Consider the following 17,911-nt stretch of genomic DNA (forward strand, 5'->3'; position numbering starts at 1 on the left):
AAAACAAATACCATCTCCTATTTCTGTAAACTGAGAAGATACGGTGTCAAGTATCCCAGGTGGGTCTCCATCCAGCTCCTAACTTTCCCTTCCAGCTCAACCTGAATAGCCAAGCAACTTTACTCACTTATCTAGCGTCCACGTTACAAATCCACATTCCCAAGACATCCCTTCTACAATGCCTTGGGGGCTGAGAGGCAGAAGAGAGGTTGGGGTTGAATAAGAATTGCAGTCAGTAGAAGCATCCTAGCCTTGCCATGGCTGAGCAAGTTAAACTGAAGGCACTATTGGCTGATAACACTAGCAGGGTAAGAGAAGAAGAAAGGGACTCATTTGTGCCTTTGCTACTATCCCAAATATATCTCATCCTGACCCTTGTTTGTGTCCTCCTTCCCCTGGACACAGTTCAGGCCTGCAGGTGCAATGTGGATCCCTTAGGCTTAGGCTAAACCTTATCGCTTAGAACTATGGTGTTAAGCGCATGATAATCTGCTCTTTGGAGAATTCTGTCTTTCCATCAGTTACAATCTTATCACACTTGTCCCAATTAATTTTTTAAAGCATAATCACTTCAGGTATGTTGTTTAAAAATACTTCCTCTCATTAAACATGGAATTTTAGATAAAAGAAGGGCATTTGCAAGAGTATATTTAAATTTCTAATGACTGCTTTCTAAATTCTGATATTTAAAACATCACTAGGGTATCAGAACCTTAGAGACAGTTGAGTTAACCAAAATCAAAACAAACAGAAAATCCTCTGAGCTATTCTCCTAACCCTTTTCAATTATAAAAGATCATCAATTTTATTCTCTTGCTTTTGTTGGAGATTAAAGTCACAAAAGCATTCTCCAAAGGAACATTCTTTAAAATGTAAAACAAGTAACCTATAAAAAAATGAAGCTAGCCATGTCAGTTAACTATACAACAGACAATTCTTTAACAGTACAATATTGAAGTCATGACTATTAAGAGGACTTTCCAATACGGCAGAAAAAAAGCTGTAACCCTGCATTTTCAGAATTATAATATTTATTTGGCAGATTCAAACATGAAAACAAACAAGACTTGATAGACTCTTAAATACATACTACTTACATGACACCTTGTAGAACTTTCTGGGGATCAGGGTCAAATAGCCTGTCAACATAGTGGCGACTGCTAGCTGTTACTTCCTAGAAAGTGGGGGGAAAAATTATGACATCTGAAGCCATGCAAATCACAAATTCACAGCATCACCCACAACATCAAATAGCTATATAATCTAACTTAAGGTAAGTGCATTAGAAAGTCTACAAAATGCTTATTATATTAAATCATTCTGAGAAAAGTTGTGACAAGATAAATAAAAAGATGAGGAAGAAGATAGCTGGTTCTCACTGAAAACATAACTAGACAGTAGGACCTTTGTGCTAAGCCCTCCAAGTTTTGCCAACGGAAGTACTGGGCATTAAGAAGCAGTTAAGTTTTCTTAACTAGCTGTTGGATGTCACTATGTATGAAAAAGAGATAGGAACATTGCTTCTGTTTAGTGCCCACTAAAGGGAAAGAAAACCTGGCTCTCAGCAAGGAAAAGGGGTAGGGACTTCATCAATGGTCTTCAAGGGGTAGCCTAGGTGCAAGAGAAAGTCCCTCAGATTGATGTACAGTAGCTGCATTGCTAGAATGCAGACATATGCAAAAATATAAACTAAAACAAAGGAGTTGTCACTTTCTGTGAGGGGACAATAATTAGTAATTAGAGTGATTTTTCAGGTCCGAGACAGTTAGCTAGGCTGAAATGGCTAAAGCTGGATATAAGGGGGAGAGTTAGTGCATAAAGAGAAGGAGGAGACACTTACCTCCTTTTATTTGTATCATGGGGCTTGCTCTATTATGTTATTTCTTACATATAATAGTGATTTTTTTACATTTAATTCTCAATACTTAACCTTATTTAAAACAAAGAGCATTCTTAATTATTATTTTAAGAACAAAAGAAAAAGCATTTCTGTCCCTTGCTTTTTCTTTCTGATGCCTGCTGAAATATACTCAGGTACCCATTAGCAATAAATTATTATAGAGAAAAGGAAATACTTGTCAAATTTACCCAGAACACAGATCAGTAAAGAGTTCATTGCCAATACACAGTGCAAGCTTAAGCTTCTGAGTCAGCAAAATAACTAAGAAAAACTACATAAATTCTAATTTCCTGAGAATACAGTTAATAAAAAAAATCAAAGCATATTTTCATATTATGAGCTTGCAAGCAAAATATACTCACAGGCAACTCAAATGCCCACTTTAAAATGTACTCCATTTATAAAGAACCAAGCCAGAGGTATATATCACATTACCTGACTTCAAATTACACTACAGAGTTACAATAATCAAAACAACATGGTATTGGCAGAAGAACAGACACACAGACCAATGGAACAGAATTGAGAACCCAGAAATAAAAGCACAGGTATTTGGGCAAACAATTTTTAACAAAGGAGCCCAAAACACACAACACAGAAAAGAAAGCCTCTTCAATTAATGATGCTGGGAGAATTGGAAAGCCACATGCAAAAGAATGAAATCAGATTATAGTTTGTCCCCTTGTACAAAAATGAATTTGAAATGGATCAAATATCTAAATATAAGATCTGAAACAATAAAATCCACAGAAGAAAACATAGGTACTAAACTTATGGACCTGAGTTGTAGAGAACATTTGAATTTGACCCCAAAGGCAAGGGGAAGTAAAGGCAAAAATAATTGACTAGGACCATATCAAACTAAAAAGCTTTTGCATAGCAAAATAAACCGACAACAAAGCAAAAGGGCAACTAACGGGATGGGAGATGATATGTGCAAACAATAGCTCCAACATTGGGCATTAATACCCAAAATATATAAAGAACTCATACAGCCTACATAGTTTGACTCAATGGATAGAGCGTCAGCCTGCGGACTGAAGAGTCCAGGGTTTGATTCCAGTCAAGGGCACGTGTCCAGGTTGTGGGCTCAATCCCCAGTAGGGGGCATGCAGGAGGCAGCCGACCAGTGTTTCTCTTTCATGTCAATGTTTCTCTCTCTCTCCTTCTCCCTCTAAAATAAATACAAAGACATATCCTATCCTATATAATAAAAGCCCAGCGACCAACTGGCAGACATCCAGAATAACTGGTCAACCAGTCGCTATGATGCGCATTGACCACCAGGGAGCAGATGCTCAACGCAGGAGCTGCCCTCTAGTGGTCAGTGCGCTGCCACAGTGGGAGTGTTGCTCAGCTGACTGGAATGAGCAGCTGCTCCCGCTTCGAACTCTGGGCGGATGGGCAGGAACCTGGGCTGCGATCATTGCTTCCTCGTCCCAGGCTCCTCCTCCTGGCTCCCTGCCGCCTCCTCCAGACACCCGCAGGCCACGCAGCGCTGCCGCAGGGCTCGCAGAGCTGACCCCGAAGGCTGGGAGGCAGGTTTGTGGCCGCCATGGGACTGATGCCTACTCCACCGCATCTCAGTGCTACTGTACCTGGGCCCTGCGCAACCGGGTCCCCTGGAGAGGAGAGTGCTCCAGCTGCACGGAAGATGCTGGATCAGGGAGCAGCTGCTCAGAAGGCGGGTCCACCACCACTCGGCAGACTGGGATGAGCGGCGCTCCCACAGTGGGCCCATCCCCGCAGGCCACGTCCCCCACCAGTGCACATCCCATGCACCAGGCCTCTGGTTTTAAAAATTGGTCTTTGATTTTACTGCTCCTGTCCACACACTCTCCCACAGCTTCTACATCTCTTGCCTCTCCATGTGGTTTTTAAAAAGGTAGTTGAGTTTAAGATCTGTATATTAAACAACATAAATGTTTGCATTAGTAGCAATTTTTTTTACTGTTCTGAGTAGCTACTATATGTAAGGCACTGAGGAAGTAATTAAAGATTTAAAAAATATTTAGTAAGGCACCATCTCTGACCTCAATAATGCATATTCTATTGTAATCATGTTTACATACTTTATATTCCCTACTTGAATACAAACATGAAGGCAGCACTGAGGAGGGACTTAATAAACCAGAAGAATCAGTGAAGACTTCTTAGAGGAGTTGTTTTGGGAAATGAGGAAGAGTGCACAAGAATGGGCAAAGAAAGAAAGAACAGTGTCATAATCACAGTAATAGTGCAAGTGAAGCCAACACCCTTATACCATCAGCAAGTATACCAGGAGCTGGCACTGAAAAAGGAGGGAGGGTAGAGCGGTGACCACAGAATGTAAAACACAAAAGGCTAATAACATGTGACCATAATTGCAGAGCTCAGGTAGGCTTTTGTTTGAAGTTCTATGCTAGGTGCTAAAGAAGGCAGAAGAGAATGCTATGGCAAAGCCTTGTATTTAAGAAGCTTACACTCTGTAAAGTCAGTCATGTACACAAAAAAATAATCCCCTCTGAGCTGCCTAGGTATTAGTAAACTGAGGGATATAGTCACTTATTCACTTTTATTTTACTTGGTGCTTTTGCCTAACATATTCATTCATTTCTCTGTCTATATAGAACAATTCCTATTATTTCACTGCTTTCCTTTAGGTCACCTCTCCCCTCCCAGCCCTCTTTTCTCTTCTTTCAAAAGGCAGCCTGGAAATGTAAGAATTTGAGAGAGAAGGCAATTGGTACAGATATTAAATAGGTTGGTGTGGAAAAGCTTCTCTAAGAAGGTGACTTTTGGGCCTTCCTTCCCCTCTTCCTCTGTCTCCAAGGGCCATTTCTTCTCCAGCTCACTTTTAACTGCCTCTGTAACTTTCTAAATAAACTTCCTCTTATAATTTGGAAAAAAAGAGAAGGAAACATCTGAACAAAGACCTGAAGAAGGTAGAGGAGTAAGTCATGCAGCTATCTGGGAGCAAAGCTTTTTAGGCAAAGAGAAGAACAAATGCAAAGGCTCTGAAATGGGAAGTGTCTGCTGTGCTCAAACAACAGGCCATTACAGCTGGAGCAGAATGAGCCAAGGAGAAAGCAGCAGGAGACAGGTCAGAGAAGAGGGGCCAGATGGTAAAGAGCATGTTGTCCAATATAATCACCACTAGCCTCCTACGGCTAATGAGCATTTGAAATATAGCTAGGAACTGAACTTAAATTTTAAATTTAATTAATTAAAATTTAAAAACCAATACAGGCTCTTTCCAGGTGGCACCAAGCCATGGGCATCTCGGGACAACTGGCATAAGCGCTACACTACTGGGGGCAAGAGAAAACCCTACCACAAGAAGCAAAAATATGAGCTGGGACTCCCTGCTGCCAACACTAAGATTGGCCCATGCCGCATAGATACAGTGTGTGTGGGGAGGCAACAAGAGGTACCGTGCCTTGAGGCTGGACGTGGGCAACAATCTTCTCCTGGGGCGTGGAGTGTTGTATGCTCAAAACAAAGATATTGCTGCTGTCTACAGTGCATCAACAACAAACTACTCCACAGCAAGCCCCTAGTAAAGAACTGCATTGCACTCACTGACAGCACACCAGACAGACTATGCACTGCCTCTTGGCTGCAAGAAGGGGGCCAAGCTGACTCCCGAGGAGGAAGACACTTTAAACAAAAAATGATCCAAGAAAATTCAGATGAAATATGATGAAAAGAAAGAGAATGCCAAAATCAGCAGTCTTCTCAAAGAGCAGTTCCAGCAGGCAAGCTTGCTTCTTGCATGCTTAGATTCAAGACCAGGCCAACGTGGCCGAGCAGCTGGCTATGTGCTAGAGGGCAAGGAGCTGGAGTTCTAGCTGAGGCAAATTAAGGCCCAGGAAGGCAAATATATCCTCTTCCCTCCTACCTTAGCTCATGTAAACAAGGTGTGTATTGTTCCAAAAAACAAACACAAATCCAACACTGTATTCAGTTATTAGAAAACTTTTAAAAGTGTTTAGAACTACTTGGGTATGCAATCTACTTTTTCAAGTATAAATTTTGTGAAACCTAAATACCAAACAAGTATTTCCAATCAACATTTAATATCCAAATTGTGTAAAATACACATCAGGTTTTGAAGACTTGCTATAAAAAAGCAAAATAATTTCACCAATATTCCTTACATCGATTACATGTTGAAGTACTATTTTGCTATATTGGTTTAAATAAGATATATTAAAATTAATTTCTTATACTTTTCTTTTTACTTTTCAGCATGGCTACTAGAAAATTTAAAATTATGTGTGAGGCTTGCATTGTTTTTCTACTGCACACCACTGGAATAGAGCTTTGTTGGTCATTATAAAGATTTTTATTTTTATGGTGTGCGTTGGGAAAGTAGAGAAATGATCTAAACTTGTTTTAAAAGGATCTCTCTGGTTGTAGTTTTAGAAACAGACAAATGTGTGGAGGGAGTTAGAAGACAAAAAGCAGGGAAACTAGGCAGGAGTCTATTTCAATAATCAGGAATGCTATTATTTCAGAGAAATAATACTATCCTGGACTAGGGCAAAAGTTTTGGAGGTGGATTCCTGATTAATGTTAAAGTTGAAATGACAGTCAAATTGGATATGCTGTCAGACTAGAGGTGGAATGTAAAAGAAGAGAGAAGCCAAGAATAACACTAAGGATCTTGCCTGAGCACCTAGAAAGATTGAGTTGCTAGTTACTGAGATGAGGAAGATTGTGGGTGGTGTGGGTCTGAGTGAGATCAAAGTTCAGTTTGGGACATGTTAAGCTTGAGAATTTTATTAGACATGTAAGTGAGAAGAATGTCAATTTGGTGGTTGGATAGATAAGTCTAGAGTTTAGAAGAGAGCTGTGGGCTGGAGATACAAAATCAGGAAGTTGTCAGCAGCTAAATGGGATGAGTTCAATAAGGGAGTGACCATAGATACAGCAACTCCTGAAGACTGAATTCTAGAGCACCTGAACAAGCAGCCAGTGTGGTGGAAAGAAATCCAAGCCAAATGAGAGAATATTTCAAGGAGGGAGTGATTACAAAGGCCAAACATTACTGATGTGTAGCTTAAGATGATAACTATGATCTGACCACTGGATTTAGGAACAAGGAGGCCATGGGTGATCTTGACAATAACAGTATGGGCACAGTGGTGGGGCCAAAGCCTGCTTTGAGAGGGTTTAAGAGAGAACGGAAAAAAGGAATTCGAAAAAGTACATATAGACAGCTCTTTCAAGGAGTTTCATTAATAAAGGGAAGTGAGGAAATAGAAGAGTGGTTAGAAAAAGAAACAGAGTCAGGAGCTTTTTTTTAAAAAAAAAAGATGAAATAAATTAGAGCATGCTTATTCGTTGATGGAAACTTTTTTTTTTTTTTTTTAAATAGAGAAGAAAAATTGATAACGCAATGGGGTAGGGGAGAACTTCTGAAACAATGTTCACGAATAATTCACAGGGAATTGCCCTAGTTGGGTGGCTTGGTTGATTGGAGCATTGTCCCATACACCAAAAGGTTGCGTGTCCGATTCATATTCTGGGCACATACCTAGGTTGCAGGTTCAATACCTGGTCAGGTACAGAAGGATCGATGTTTCTCACATCTTTCTTTCTTCTCTCTCTCCTCCCACCCCCTTCTTCTCTCTCTCAAATCAATTAAAAAAAATCCTTGGGTGGGAAAAAAAAAAGACAAATAAATATTTTTATAATACCTGACACTTGTTTAGTTATGTTACAGTTTACAAAGAAGCATTATCCTATCTATTTTCTCAATTAATTCATATGCTATTTAGAAATTAAAATATTATAATAAACTTTTCAAGGGGGAACTGTGACCCCTAAGAAATGCAAGTTTAAACTAGCAACTGCCAATCAAAATTTAGTAAGTCAATTATTCCACAAACTACTAGGAACTTCAAGAGAAAAGTGTTCATAATGTTTATCATTCAGGTTTGTTAGGGAAAATCTTGGTTGAGGGAGAGATGAAAGAAATACAACCAAAAAAACAGGATGTTTGAACTCCATAAAAATTCAGTTTAAAACCTACTTCAGGCTGAAATCGAACATGTGAATATCTTTAATTTACCAGGTGTTATGTTAGGTCCTGGTAATAGAGAGATAAGATATAGAATCCCTTACTCTCAAGGCGTTCACAGCACAGAAAAGCAGCAGATATGTAAGAAAGTTACAAATGTAACTTGAAACACACGATAAGTGTAACCATAAAAGTGGGTACAGTTAGAAACTCAAAGATACAATTAATTGAAGTACTGAAATTAGAGGCGGAATGGAAGGTGATGTCTAAGCAGTGAGGATGAGTAATTTGGAAGACTAGTATTAATTTGCCAGGTGAAAAAGGGCAGGGGGGAGACAAGAACTCTAGGCGAAGAGCACAACACATGCAAAAGAGAATTCTGAAGCAATGTGGTGTGTTTGAGAAATGCAAGTTAGTATTGTACTGAAATAGTACGCACCTAGAAATATAAAAAAAAGCTGAAGTTGTACTGTTTAATTCAGTCAGTCAACCAATACTTAAACAGCCATGTGGGCACTGTTCTAGGTAATTAACAAAGACCCCATCCCTCAGGGGAAAAAAGAAAAGCCCACATTTGTAGAGCTTACCTTTCAGCATGGGCAGAAAGATAATTTGAGGGCTATACATACTACTGGTGGGTGGGGGCAGAATATCTAATAGCAATATTTTATTCCCATATCCTTATACTATATACACTGTCACAAACTGGGGAAAGGGAGAACTGCAGGAGAGAAAGAGGGATGTACTAAAATACACACACACAAAACTCAGAAAGTCCCATGCTCTTAGCATCTAAGCAGTCCTAAACATGGACAGCACTAACATCTATATACTAGAAGCCTAATGCACGAAATTAGTGCAAGAGTAGGCCTTCCTTCCCCTGGCTGCCGGCACTGGCTTCCCTCCAGCCGCTGTCAGGCACCTGGGATCCTCAGGCACCTAGGATCTGGGGTTCCCTCGCAGCCCCGGCTTTGTTGGGAAGGTCGTCTGGTCTAATTAGCATATTATGCTTTTATTATCCTACTAGAGGCCTGGTGCACGAAATTGCACGGGGGTGGAGGGTGTCCCTCAGCCCAGCCTACACCTGCTCCAATCTGGGACCCCTTGAGGGATGTCTGACTGTTCATTTAGGCCCGATCCACTGGGATCGGGCCTAAATGGGCAGTCGGACATTCCTCTCACAATCCAGGACTGCTGGCTCCCAACTGCTCACCTGCTCACCTTCCTGATTGCCCCTAACCACTTCTGCCTGCCAGCCTGATTACCCCCTAACCACTCCCTGCCAGCCTGATTGATGCCTAACTGCTCCCCTGCCAGCCTATTTTCCCCTAACTGCCCTCCCCTGCAGGCCTGGTCACCCCTAACTGCCCTCCCTTGCAGGCCTGGTTCCTCCCAACTGCCCTCCCCTGCTGGCCATCTTGTGACGGCCATCTTGTGTCCACATGGGGGCAGGATCTTTGACCACATGGGGGCAGCCATCTTGTGTGTTGGAGTGGCTTGTGGGAGTAGTGGAGGCACCGTCAATCTGCATATTACTCTTTTATTAGATAGGATAGAGGCCTGGTGCATGGGTGGGGACCAGCTGGTTTGCCCTGAAGGGTGTCCCAGATCAGGGTGGGGGTTCCCTTGGGGTGTGGGGCGGCCTGGGCGAGGGGCCTGTGGTGGTTTGCAGGCCAGCCACGTCCCCCGGCGACCCAAGCAGAGGCCCTGGGATCTGGGATTTATGTATCTTCTATAATTGAAACTTTGTAGCCTTAAGCGGAGGCCAAAGCAGGCCAAGGCTGCAGAAGTTTGGCTTCCTCCATCGCCGTGGGCAACCCTAGCCTCCTGCTCTCTCCAGCTCCGTGGCTGCCGCCATTTCTGTTGGAATTTATTTATCTTTTATAATTGAAACTTTGTAGCATTGAGTGGAGGCCTGGGCTGGCAAGGGCAGGTGGAAAGCTTGGCTTCCTCCATTGCCAGGGAAACCCAAGCCTCCCTCCTGCTCTCTGTGGCTGCAGCCATCTCGGTTGGGTTTATTTGCATAGTCACTCCTGATTGTCTGGTGGGCGTGGCATGTGGGTGTAGCAGAGGCACGGTCAATTTGCATATTACTCTTTTATTAGATCCTGTCACTCCCAACACACAAGATGGCTGCCCCCATGTGGACACAAGATGGCTGCCACAAGATGCCTGCAGGGGATGACAGTTGTGGGCGATAGGCCATCAGGGGAGGACAGTTAGGGGTGACCGGGCCACCAGAGGTGGGCAGTTTGGGGAGACCAGGCCTGCAAGGGAGAGCAGTTGGGGGTGATCAAGCCTGCAGGGGAGGGCAGTTAGGAGTGACCGAGCCGGCAGAGGAGGACAATTGGGGGGGACCCAGGCCTGCAGGGGAGGGCAGTTGGGGGGGACCAGGCCTGCAGGGGAGGGCAGTTGGGGGTGACTGGGCCGGCAGGGGAGGGCAGTTGGGTGGGAACAGGCCTGCAGGGGAGGACAGTTGGGTGGGAACAGGCCTGCAGGGGAGGACAGTTGGGGGAGACCAGGCCTGCAAGGGAGGGCAGTTGGGGGTGGTCAAGCCTGCAGGGGAGGCAGTTGGGGGTGACCGGGCCGGCAGAGGTGGGCAGTTGGGGAGACCAGGCCTGCAAGGGAGGACAGTTGGGGGCGATCAAGCCTGCAGGGGAGGGCAGTTAGGGGTGACCGGGCCGGCAGAGGAGGACAGTTGGGGGGAACCCAGGCCTGCAGGGGAGGGCAGTTGGTGGGGGACCAGGCCTGCAAGGGAGGGCAATTCGGGGGGGGGAGGGACCAGGCCTGCAGGGGAGGGCAGTTGGGGGGGACCAGGCCTGCAGGGGAGGGCAGTTGGGGGGGACCAGGCCTGAAGGGGAGGGCATTTGGGGGGACCAGGCCTGCAGGGCAGGGCAGTTTGGGGGGACCAGGCCTGCAGGGGAGGGCAGTTGAGGGCAACCAGGCCTGCAGGGGAGGAGAGTAAGAGGTGACCAGGCCTGCAGGGGAGGGCTGTTGGGGGCAACCAGGCCGGCAGAGGAGGGCAGTTAGGGGCGACCAGGCTGGCAGGGGAGGGCAGTTAAGGGCAATTGGGCCAGCAGGGGAGCAGTTAGGCATAGATCAGGCTGGCAGGGGAGTGGTTAGGGGGTGATCAAGCTGGCAGACAGAAGCGGTTAGGGGCAATCAGACAGGCAGGCAGGCGAGCAGTTGGGAGCTAGCAGTCCTGGATTGTGAGAGGAATGTCCCAGATTGGAGAGGGTACAGGGTGGGCTGAGGGACACACACCTCGCCCCCCGTGCACGAATTTCGTGCACCGGACCTCTAGTTATAGATATAAAAGCCTAAGCCAGTGGTCAGCAAACTGTGGCTCACGAGCCACATGCAGCTCGCGAGCCGTGGTTTGCCCTCTGTTGACTAATGAGTTTGCTGACCACTGACCTAGACTCTCGATTCCAATAATTACAGGCTGTTGTTGTTCCTTGTGATTAAGCCCCTATTCCAGTGGTCGGCAAACTCTTTAGTCAACAGAGCAGCAAACCGCAGCTCGCGAGCCGCATGTGGCTCGTGAGCCGCAGTTTGCTGACCTCTGGCCTAAGTAACCGGAACAACCAGTCGCTATGACTCTCACTGACCACCAGGGGGCAGATGCTAAATGCAGGAACTGCCCTCTGGTCGTCAGTACACTCCCATAGCCAACCTCCCCTGGCCAGCCAACCTCTCCCCATCCCTCCCCCTGGCCGGCAGCTGGCAGGAGGCCCTGGCTGGCAGCCGGCCTGGCCCTGATCAGGACTTGGTGAGACGGCCTGATAGGCCCTGATCGCCGACCAGGCCTAGGGACTCCACCTGTACATGAATTTCGTTTACCGGGTCTCTAGTACATTTTATTTTATTTTTTTTAAATATTTTTTTTATTGATTTCAGAGAGGAAGGAAGAGGAAGAGAGAGATAGAAACATCTATGATGAGAGAGAATCATGGATCGGCTGCCTCCTGCATGCCCCACACTGGGGATTGAGCCCGCAACCCAGGCATGTGTCCTTGACCAGAATCGAACCCGGGACCCTTCCGCAGGCCGACGCTCTATCCACTGAGCAACACTGGCCAGGGCTCTAGTACATTTTAAAAATCCACAGCAGTGGTTTTGGTTGTTAAAATGACAAGTGCTACAGATATCGAATGGGCAAGGACTAAGAAGGCTAGGTGTTTTGCAATGCATGGGACAACAGGCCCATATCCCAAAAAACTTTCCACTATGCAGTCACGTAGGAAAGAAACCCATTTTTCATTATCTGAGTATAGAATTTAACTCCATTTTACATATAAAGACAAAATATGTTTTCTATAATTTTACTATACAATCGGTTTTCCAAAAATTCAACTCCCATATGAATAAAGAAAAAGTTGTACTTTTGTACTTATTGGAACTTTACAAAAGTAAGAAAGTCACAAAAAAAAAGCCAGTTATTGTATATAAGTAACCATTCATCATATCTATATTAGTCTGTAGTGTACAGTCATATTCATAGTCAAATTACATACACTTGAAAATATATCACTACTTTATTACTTCTTTCTAGAATAGTAGTAACTGAGTATTCACTTAAATGGTATATGTTAGTTTCCTGCTTTTTCTTACTTAATACAACTGGGGCACTATGTAAATTCTTAAAAAGTTACAATGTGAGGATAGTTAACTTATCTATGAGTTTCACTTCAGAAAAAACTAGCTGGTACTACAAAATATGTTATAAAGAAGAGGGTGTTAAGACTGGTACTGTTGGGAACCACTAACTAAAATAGCTAATGTTCCAGTTAACTGGGAGCTCCAAAAACCCTTCCCCATCCCCAAAATTTGATTTTCTAATGTCTCCAAAACTCTCAGTCCCTTCCCCTCTTCCCCCAAATGCTTCCTTTGGTTACTTTGAAAATTTCCTGAGATGCCAAATTCACAATTATTCATTTGAAAGCCCAGGGACACTTGATGTGTTTGTATTTGGCCCTATAGAGCTGAAGGGAAGGATATCAGAAATCAATACTTTGATATCAGCATTTTCCTAAATTGTGCCTTAATTTCTAATCATATGTCCTCTTTGGTTCTGGTGAGATAGTTAAACTCACAAAATCCTAAATACTGCTACCTACTGTTGCTTTGAAGAGTTTTGGTGATACGTAATATTTCTCTGCCAGAGTGCTTATTTCACTATTAAACCAAAGTAATCGCGACACAATTCTTTCCTGATTTTGAGGAAAAATATCTGCATCCTTCTGGAACAATACAAACAGGATAATATCATCAACAAAGAACGACCTTTTCCTTTCAGACAGCTATCATGGCCTTCCAATATACTCCAAAATTCCCCTGGCCTACAAAAGGAGGAAAAATTAGAACAAAATGCAAGTACTATTTAAAACCCAAGATTTTGGTGGTTTTTAATTTTCTTTTCCTTCTTGTATTCTGGTAAACTTCTGACTCCATTAGGATTTTCATTTAATTTTTTCAGACCAATCACATAGTATTTTTGCAACTATTTTTATCCTTAATTTTTTAAAATCATGCATTCATTCTTTGGTATTTCTATAGGTTCACAGCACCTTTCCTCCCTCAGATTAATCAAAAGCCTGCTTTTCTGCAGCCTCTAGCAACTTTGGAAAGTTTATAAAATGGCACCTCACAGTTGGCTGGGTCCCATCAGTATAGAATGTAATATACCTATGACAACCAATATGCCTGGAGTATAATCTGCTTTAATTTCACAAACACAATCATGAAAATTCTTAAATATATTTTAAACTTAATCTTCTTGGGTAAGAAGCAATAAATAATTAAGACTGAAAATCAGGCTTTACATGTTAAGAGAACATATTTTAAAATAAATAGTAAATAAATTAGTGCTCATAGCCAAAACCGGTTTGGCTCAGTGGATGGAGCGTCGGCCTGCGAACTGAAGGGTCCCGGATTTGATTCCGGTCAAGGGCGTGTACCTTGGTTGCGGGCACATCCCCAGTGGGAGGTGTGCAGGAGGCAGCTGATCGATGTTTCTAGCTCTCTATCCCTTTCCCTTCCTCTCTGTAAAATATCAATAAAATATATATTTAAAAAAAAATTAGTGCTCATAAAGTTTGAAAATAAAATTCTCAAATGTAAGGCTGTGCACACATTTTTTTTTTTTTTAAATTTAGGTGTTTGGAAATCTGACTGACACTTTAATAGGACAGCAGGCAAGTCAACCTCTCTGGTTCTGTTTTCCCTGTTGAAAAAGAAAGACAAGAATGAACTAGAGATGATCTGCAGGTTTCTTCCAGGCAAAGATTCCATAATTTTACGCTCACACAAAAGGGAATCTATACATATAAAAGCCAAGCGACCGGAACACCAGAATGACTGGAATGACCAGTCGCTATGATGCGCACTGCAGCCGGCCAGCCAACCGCCCGTGACCCCTCCCCCTCACCGGCCCGACCCAATCGGCCCCCATTGGGGTAGGCTGGCTGGACCCCACCCATGCACAAATTCGTGCACCAGGCCTCTAGTTTTTTTTATAATAGAAAAGCTAGGTACAATTAGATTAAAAGAGATATGAAGTAGTCTTTACTTTTTCTGTAGTGAGTGTTTAAAGTAATAAAATATTAATACAGTCCTGGCACAATATTGACAATTATTATAAACATGCTATGGTCACAAGAACTGAAAGCAATTTATATTCATGCTTCTTTCTAATCAGGTGCTGCAGTGGTTCATCCTTTTAAAGTATGGTACAAATCACAAAGAACTATATGTATCTAGATAACCTCTAAAGCTCCCTCTTACCATTAAATTCTATTTATTCACTCTTCAATGTAGACAGAAATGTTTGAAGACCGAGGGCCAAGGAGGCATCCCTCCAGATAGAGTAAATAAACTAAGTAAGGATGTATGGTGTAAAACATCATAATCTGGATGTCAAAGAGAGCAAGAACCATCTCTGGGGCATAAGAGTGACAATGTTTGTGAGGAGTTTTACAAAGATTGAGATATTCTCTGGGTTGGCTGGGGTTCATTGAAATGCCTCCAAAAATGATAAGCTACCTCAGAAAATCCACTAGGATGCATTCAAATGCCTACTTCCTGATCCTGAATGACAGAGTGAGGCTATTCAGACATGGGTGTGGTGTTGTCCTGGAACATAATAATAGTTTAAATTATTCAAGATTGCAATCATGTAATGATTTAAGAGATCCTGGATACCATCTTTCATGGTATATCTCAAAAGTAGTATTGCCCAGACAGACTCGCTGTCTCCAGATTTTAAAAGGCCTTATTTGCTTCAGATTTTTAAAGCACACTTGGCTTGGAGCTATCCATGGTGCTGGACTCAGAGTCAGCCCGCCACTCCCAGCAATTGGTACATTAGCTTTCCTATTATAATACCACTAGAGGCTGGGTGCATGAAAATTCATGCACTGGAGGGGGGTCCCTCAGCCCAGCCTGCCCCCTCTCACAGTCCGGGAGCCCTCAGGGGCGGGAGGCAACCCGGCGATCAGGGGAAGGCGATGCCCCCATCACACCTCTGCTGCTGCCACTGCCAGCAGCGCAAGCCTCAGCCAGCCCGGGTTACCTGAGCCTCAAGCGGCCCTGGGCGGCTGGGCAGCCACCATCCAAGGCTTGCCTGTGCCTCGGGCTAGCCCTGGGCGGCTGGGCAGCCGCCCTCCAAGGCTTGCCTGTGCCTCGGGCTAGCCCTGGGAGGCTGGGCAGCCGCCATCCAAGGCTTGCCTGTGCCTCGGGCTAGCCCTGGGCGGCTGGGCAGCTGCCATCCAAGGCTTGCCTGCGCCTCAGGCCAGCCCTGGGTGGCTGGGGAGCTGAGAGGACTGGGGGACTCTGGAGGCAGGCGCACAGAGTGGCTGGACCTGCCTGGGGGCGGGCCCAGCCATGCCGCGAGCCTGCCACCCTGGCGGGGCTGAGGGGACTGGGCGCCGCCATCTTGTGGCTGTGGGAGCCACTATCTTTGAGGGCGAGGCAGTCAATTAGCATATTCCCTCCTTATTGGCTGTGGGTGCACCATCTTTGCGAGGGTGTGGTGGTCAATTAGCATATTCCTTCTTTATTAGATAGGACCAGGAGCTGCTGATCCATGACCCATATCGTGGCCTAAGACAATCATGAGCCACTTGTGATCTCCATCTAGTCCTCTCTGCCTGTGCCCAGACCCACAAGTGCCTTACTTTGTCCTAGCTTGGATCTGTACCTAATCTAGCTCTGCCTCCCAGGCCTGCTACACATCTAGTACACAAAGACCTTTCTGTAGATATAGTACACCTCATGGAAGATCACTGACATACTCTGGGCAACAGATTATGGTTCTTCAGAGCCAAGGATCCCACATGATACCTTACATGAATTTTAAACCATATTGTTATAATTCTTACCATTTCAAAATGATTTTAAATTACTTTAAAATTTTGCTATGTTTTTGTGAGTGACTTTGGGATGGGTAGAATAGGAATTGTTAATTCAAGATTGATGTGTGGGTTTCAGGGAATCCTTACTTAGAAATTATGTGATTCTTTAGGCATATGCATATATTTCTGGGAAAGAGGGCATTAAGACTGTTATCCTTACAAGGTTAATAACCACTGATAAATATGCTGATGACTCCCAAATAATGATCCCCTTTGTATCTGTGGTGTAATAAATATATTGGGTCTTTGTCCCAGTTCCTGGCACAGAGCTCATAAAACCACTGGAATTTCCTGACTAATATGAATGTCTTTAGTTAGTCATAAGGAGCCCCTTTTGAGCACATGAGTTAATGCTAATGAATGATTAAGCTGAGACCCCTAGAAAGCCTCAGGATGGGACTTATTTCCAAAAAGAGCAAGTGATTAGAGGGTTGGAACTTTCTTTTCTTTTTTAATATATATTTTTTATTGATTTCAGAGAGGAAGGGAGATAGATAGAAACATCAATGATGAGAAAGAATCATTGATTGGCTGCCTCCTGCACATCCCCTACTCTGGGGGGGAGGGAGAGAGATCGAGCCCGCAACCCGGGCATGTGCTCTTGGCCAGAATCAAACCTGGGACCCTTTAGTCCACAGGCTGATGCTCTATCCACTGAGCCAAACCGGCTAGGGCAAGGGGGTTGGAACTTTCAATCCCACCCACCAACCTCTGGGAAGGGGAAGAGTAAAGGTCTATAAAAAATTCTTGAATAAAATCTGATGAGCTTCCAGACTGCTGAAAGCATCCACATGCCAGGAGGGTGGCAGAACCCAGTTTCACAGGGACAAAAGTTCCTGTACCTGGAACCTTTCCAGATCTTGCCCTATGTACCTCTTCATCTGGCTGTTCATTTGTATCCTTTATAATGAACTACTACACATAAGTAATTGTTTTCCGGAGCTTTATGAACTGTTCCAACAAACGATCGAGTCGGAGGAGGGACTTATGGAAACCTCTGATTCATAGCTGGTCAGTCAGAGGTACAGAAGAACAACCTGGACTTGCAACTGGTATCTGAAGTGGGAGTCTGTAGGACTGAACCTTTAATCTGTGGATCTGCATGTAGATCGAGTTAAATTGTAGAACACACAGCTGGTGTCCACAGAGAACTGGAGAATTGCTTGGTGGTATTGAAAATAATCCAGAATATCCAACAGCCTACTGGCAATTCTAAATTGATGTCCAGAAAACACTTCAAACTCAGCATGTCCAAAATAAAACTCATTTTTCCTCCTTCTATCTTAACACATTCCTCTCCTAATCCTCAACATTTCAGTATATGATACGACCTAGTTTAAAGGTAAAAATCCTGCAAATCATGCTTAATCATGATCATGACTCTTTCCTTTTCCTCATTCCCCTTATCCAATCAGTCACCACTTACAGCTTTTTGAAAGCCTAACATATTCTTAAAACAAAAGAATCATGTGTTCTATAATCATTTCCCAAGTGGTAAAGATTTCCAAATATTAATTGATCCTAAGGTTAGAAACTCTTCCCAGTGGTTAGAAACGCTCCCAACTTTTCATTTTTAATAGAAAGCATGCC

General features: G+C 43.8%; 1 protein-coding gene and 1 pseudogene across 7 annotated transcripts in view; one reads left to right on the forward strand and one right to left on the reverse strand.

Moving 5' to 3' along the window:
• ARMC8 (armadillo repeat containing 8) overlaps positions 1–17,911 on the reverse strand; it is a 91,979-nt gene that overhangs the window by 64,208 nt on the left and 9,860 nt on the right. For 4 of the 6 annotated variants that reach the window (XM_080672037.1, XM_080672040.1, XM_080672038.1 and 1 more), the window contains exon 2: positions 1,098–1,174. The exons of the other annotated variants lie outside the window; for them this stretch is intronic. In XM_080672037.1, the coding sequence (XP_080528163.1) occupies positions 1,098–1,174 (77 nt within the window). The remainder of the gene's footprint in view (positions 1–1,097; positions 1,175–17,911) is intronic. 6 annotated transcript variants of the gene reach the window in all.
• Positions 3,301–5,853, forward strand: LOC308250632 (small ribosomal subunit protein eS8-like; annotated as a pseudogene). The gene is made up of 2 exons: positions 3,301–3,442; positions 5,140–5,853. The product of its transcript is annotated as a small ribosomal subunit protein eS8-like (transcript).

Source organism: Plecotus auritus (assembly GCF_963455305.1).
Source record: "Plecotus auritus genome assembly, chromosome: 6".
NCBI classification, from domain to species: Eukaryota; Metazoa; Chordata; class Mammalia; order Chiroptera; family Vespertilionidae; genus Plecotus; species Plecotus auritus.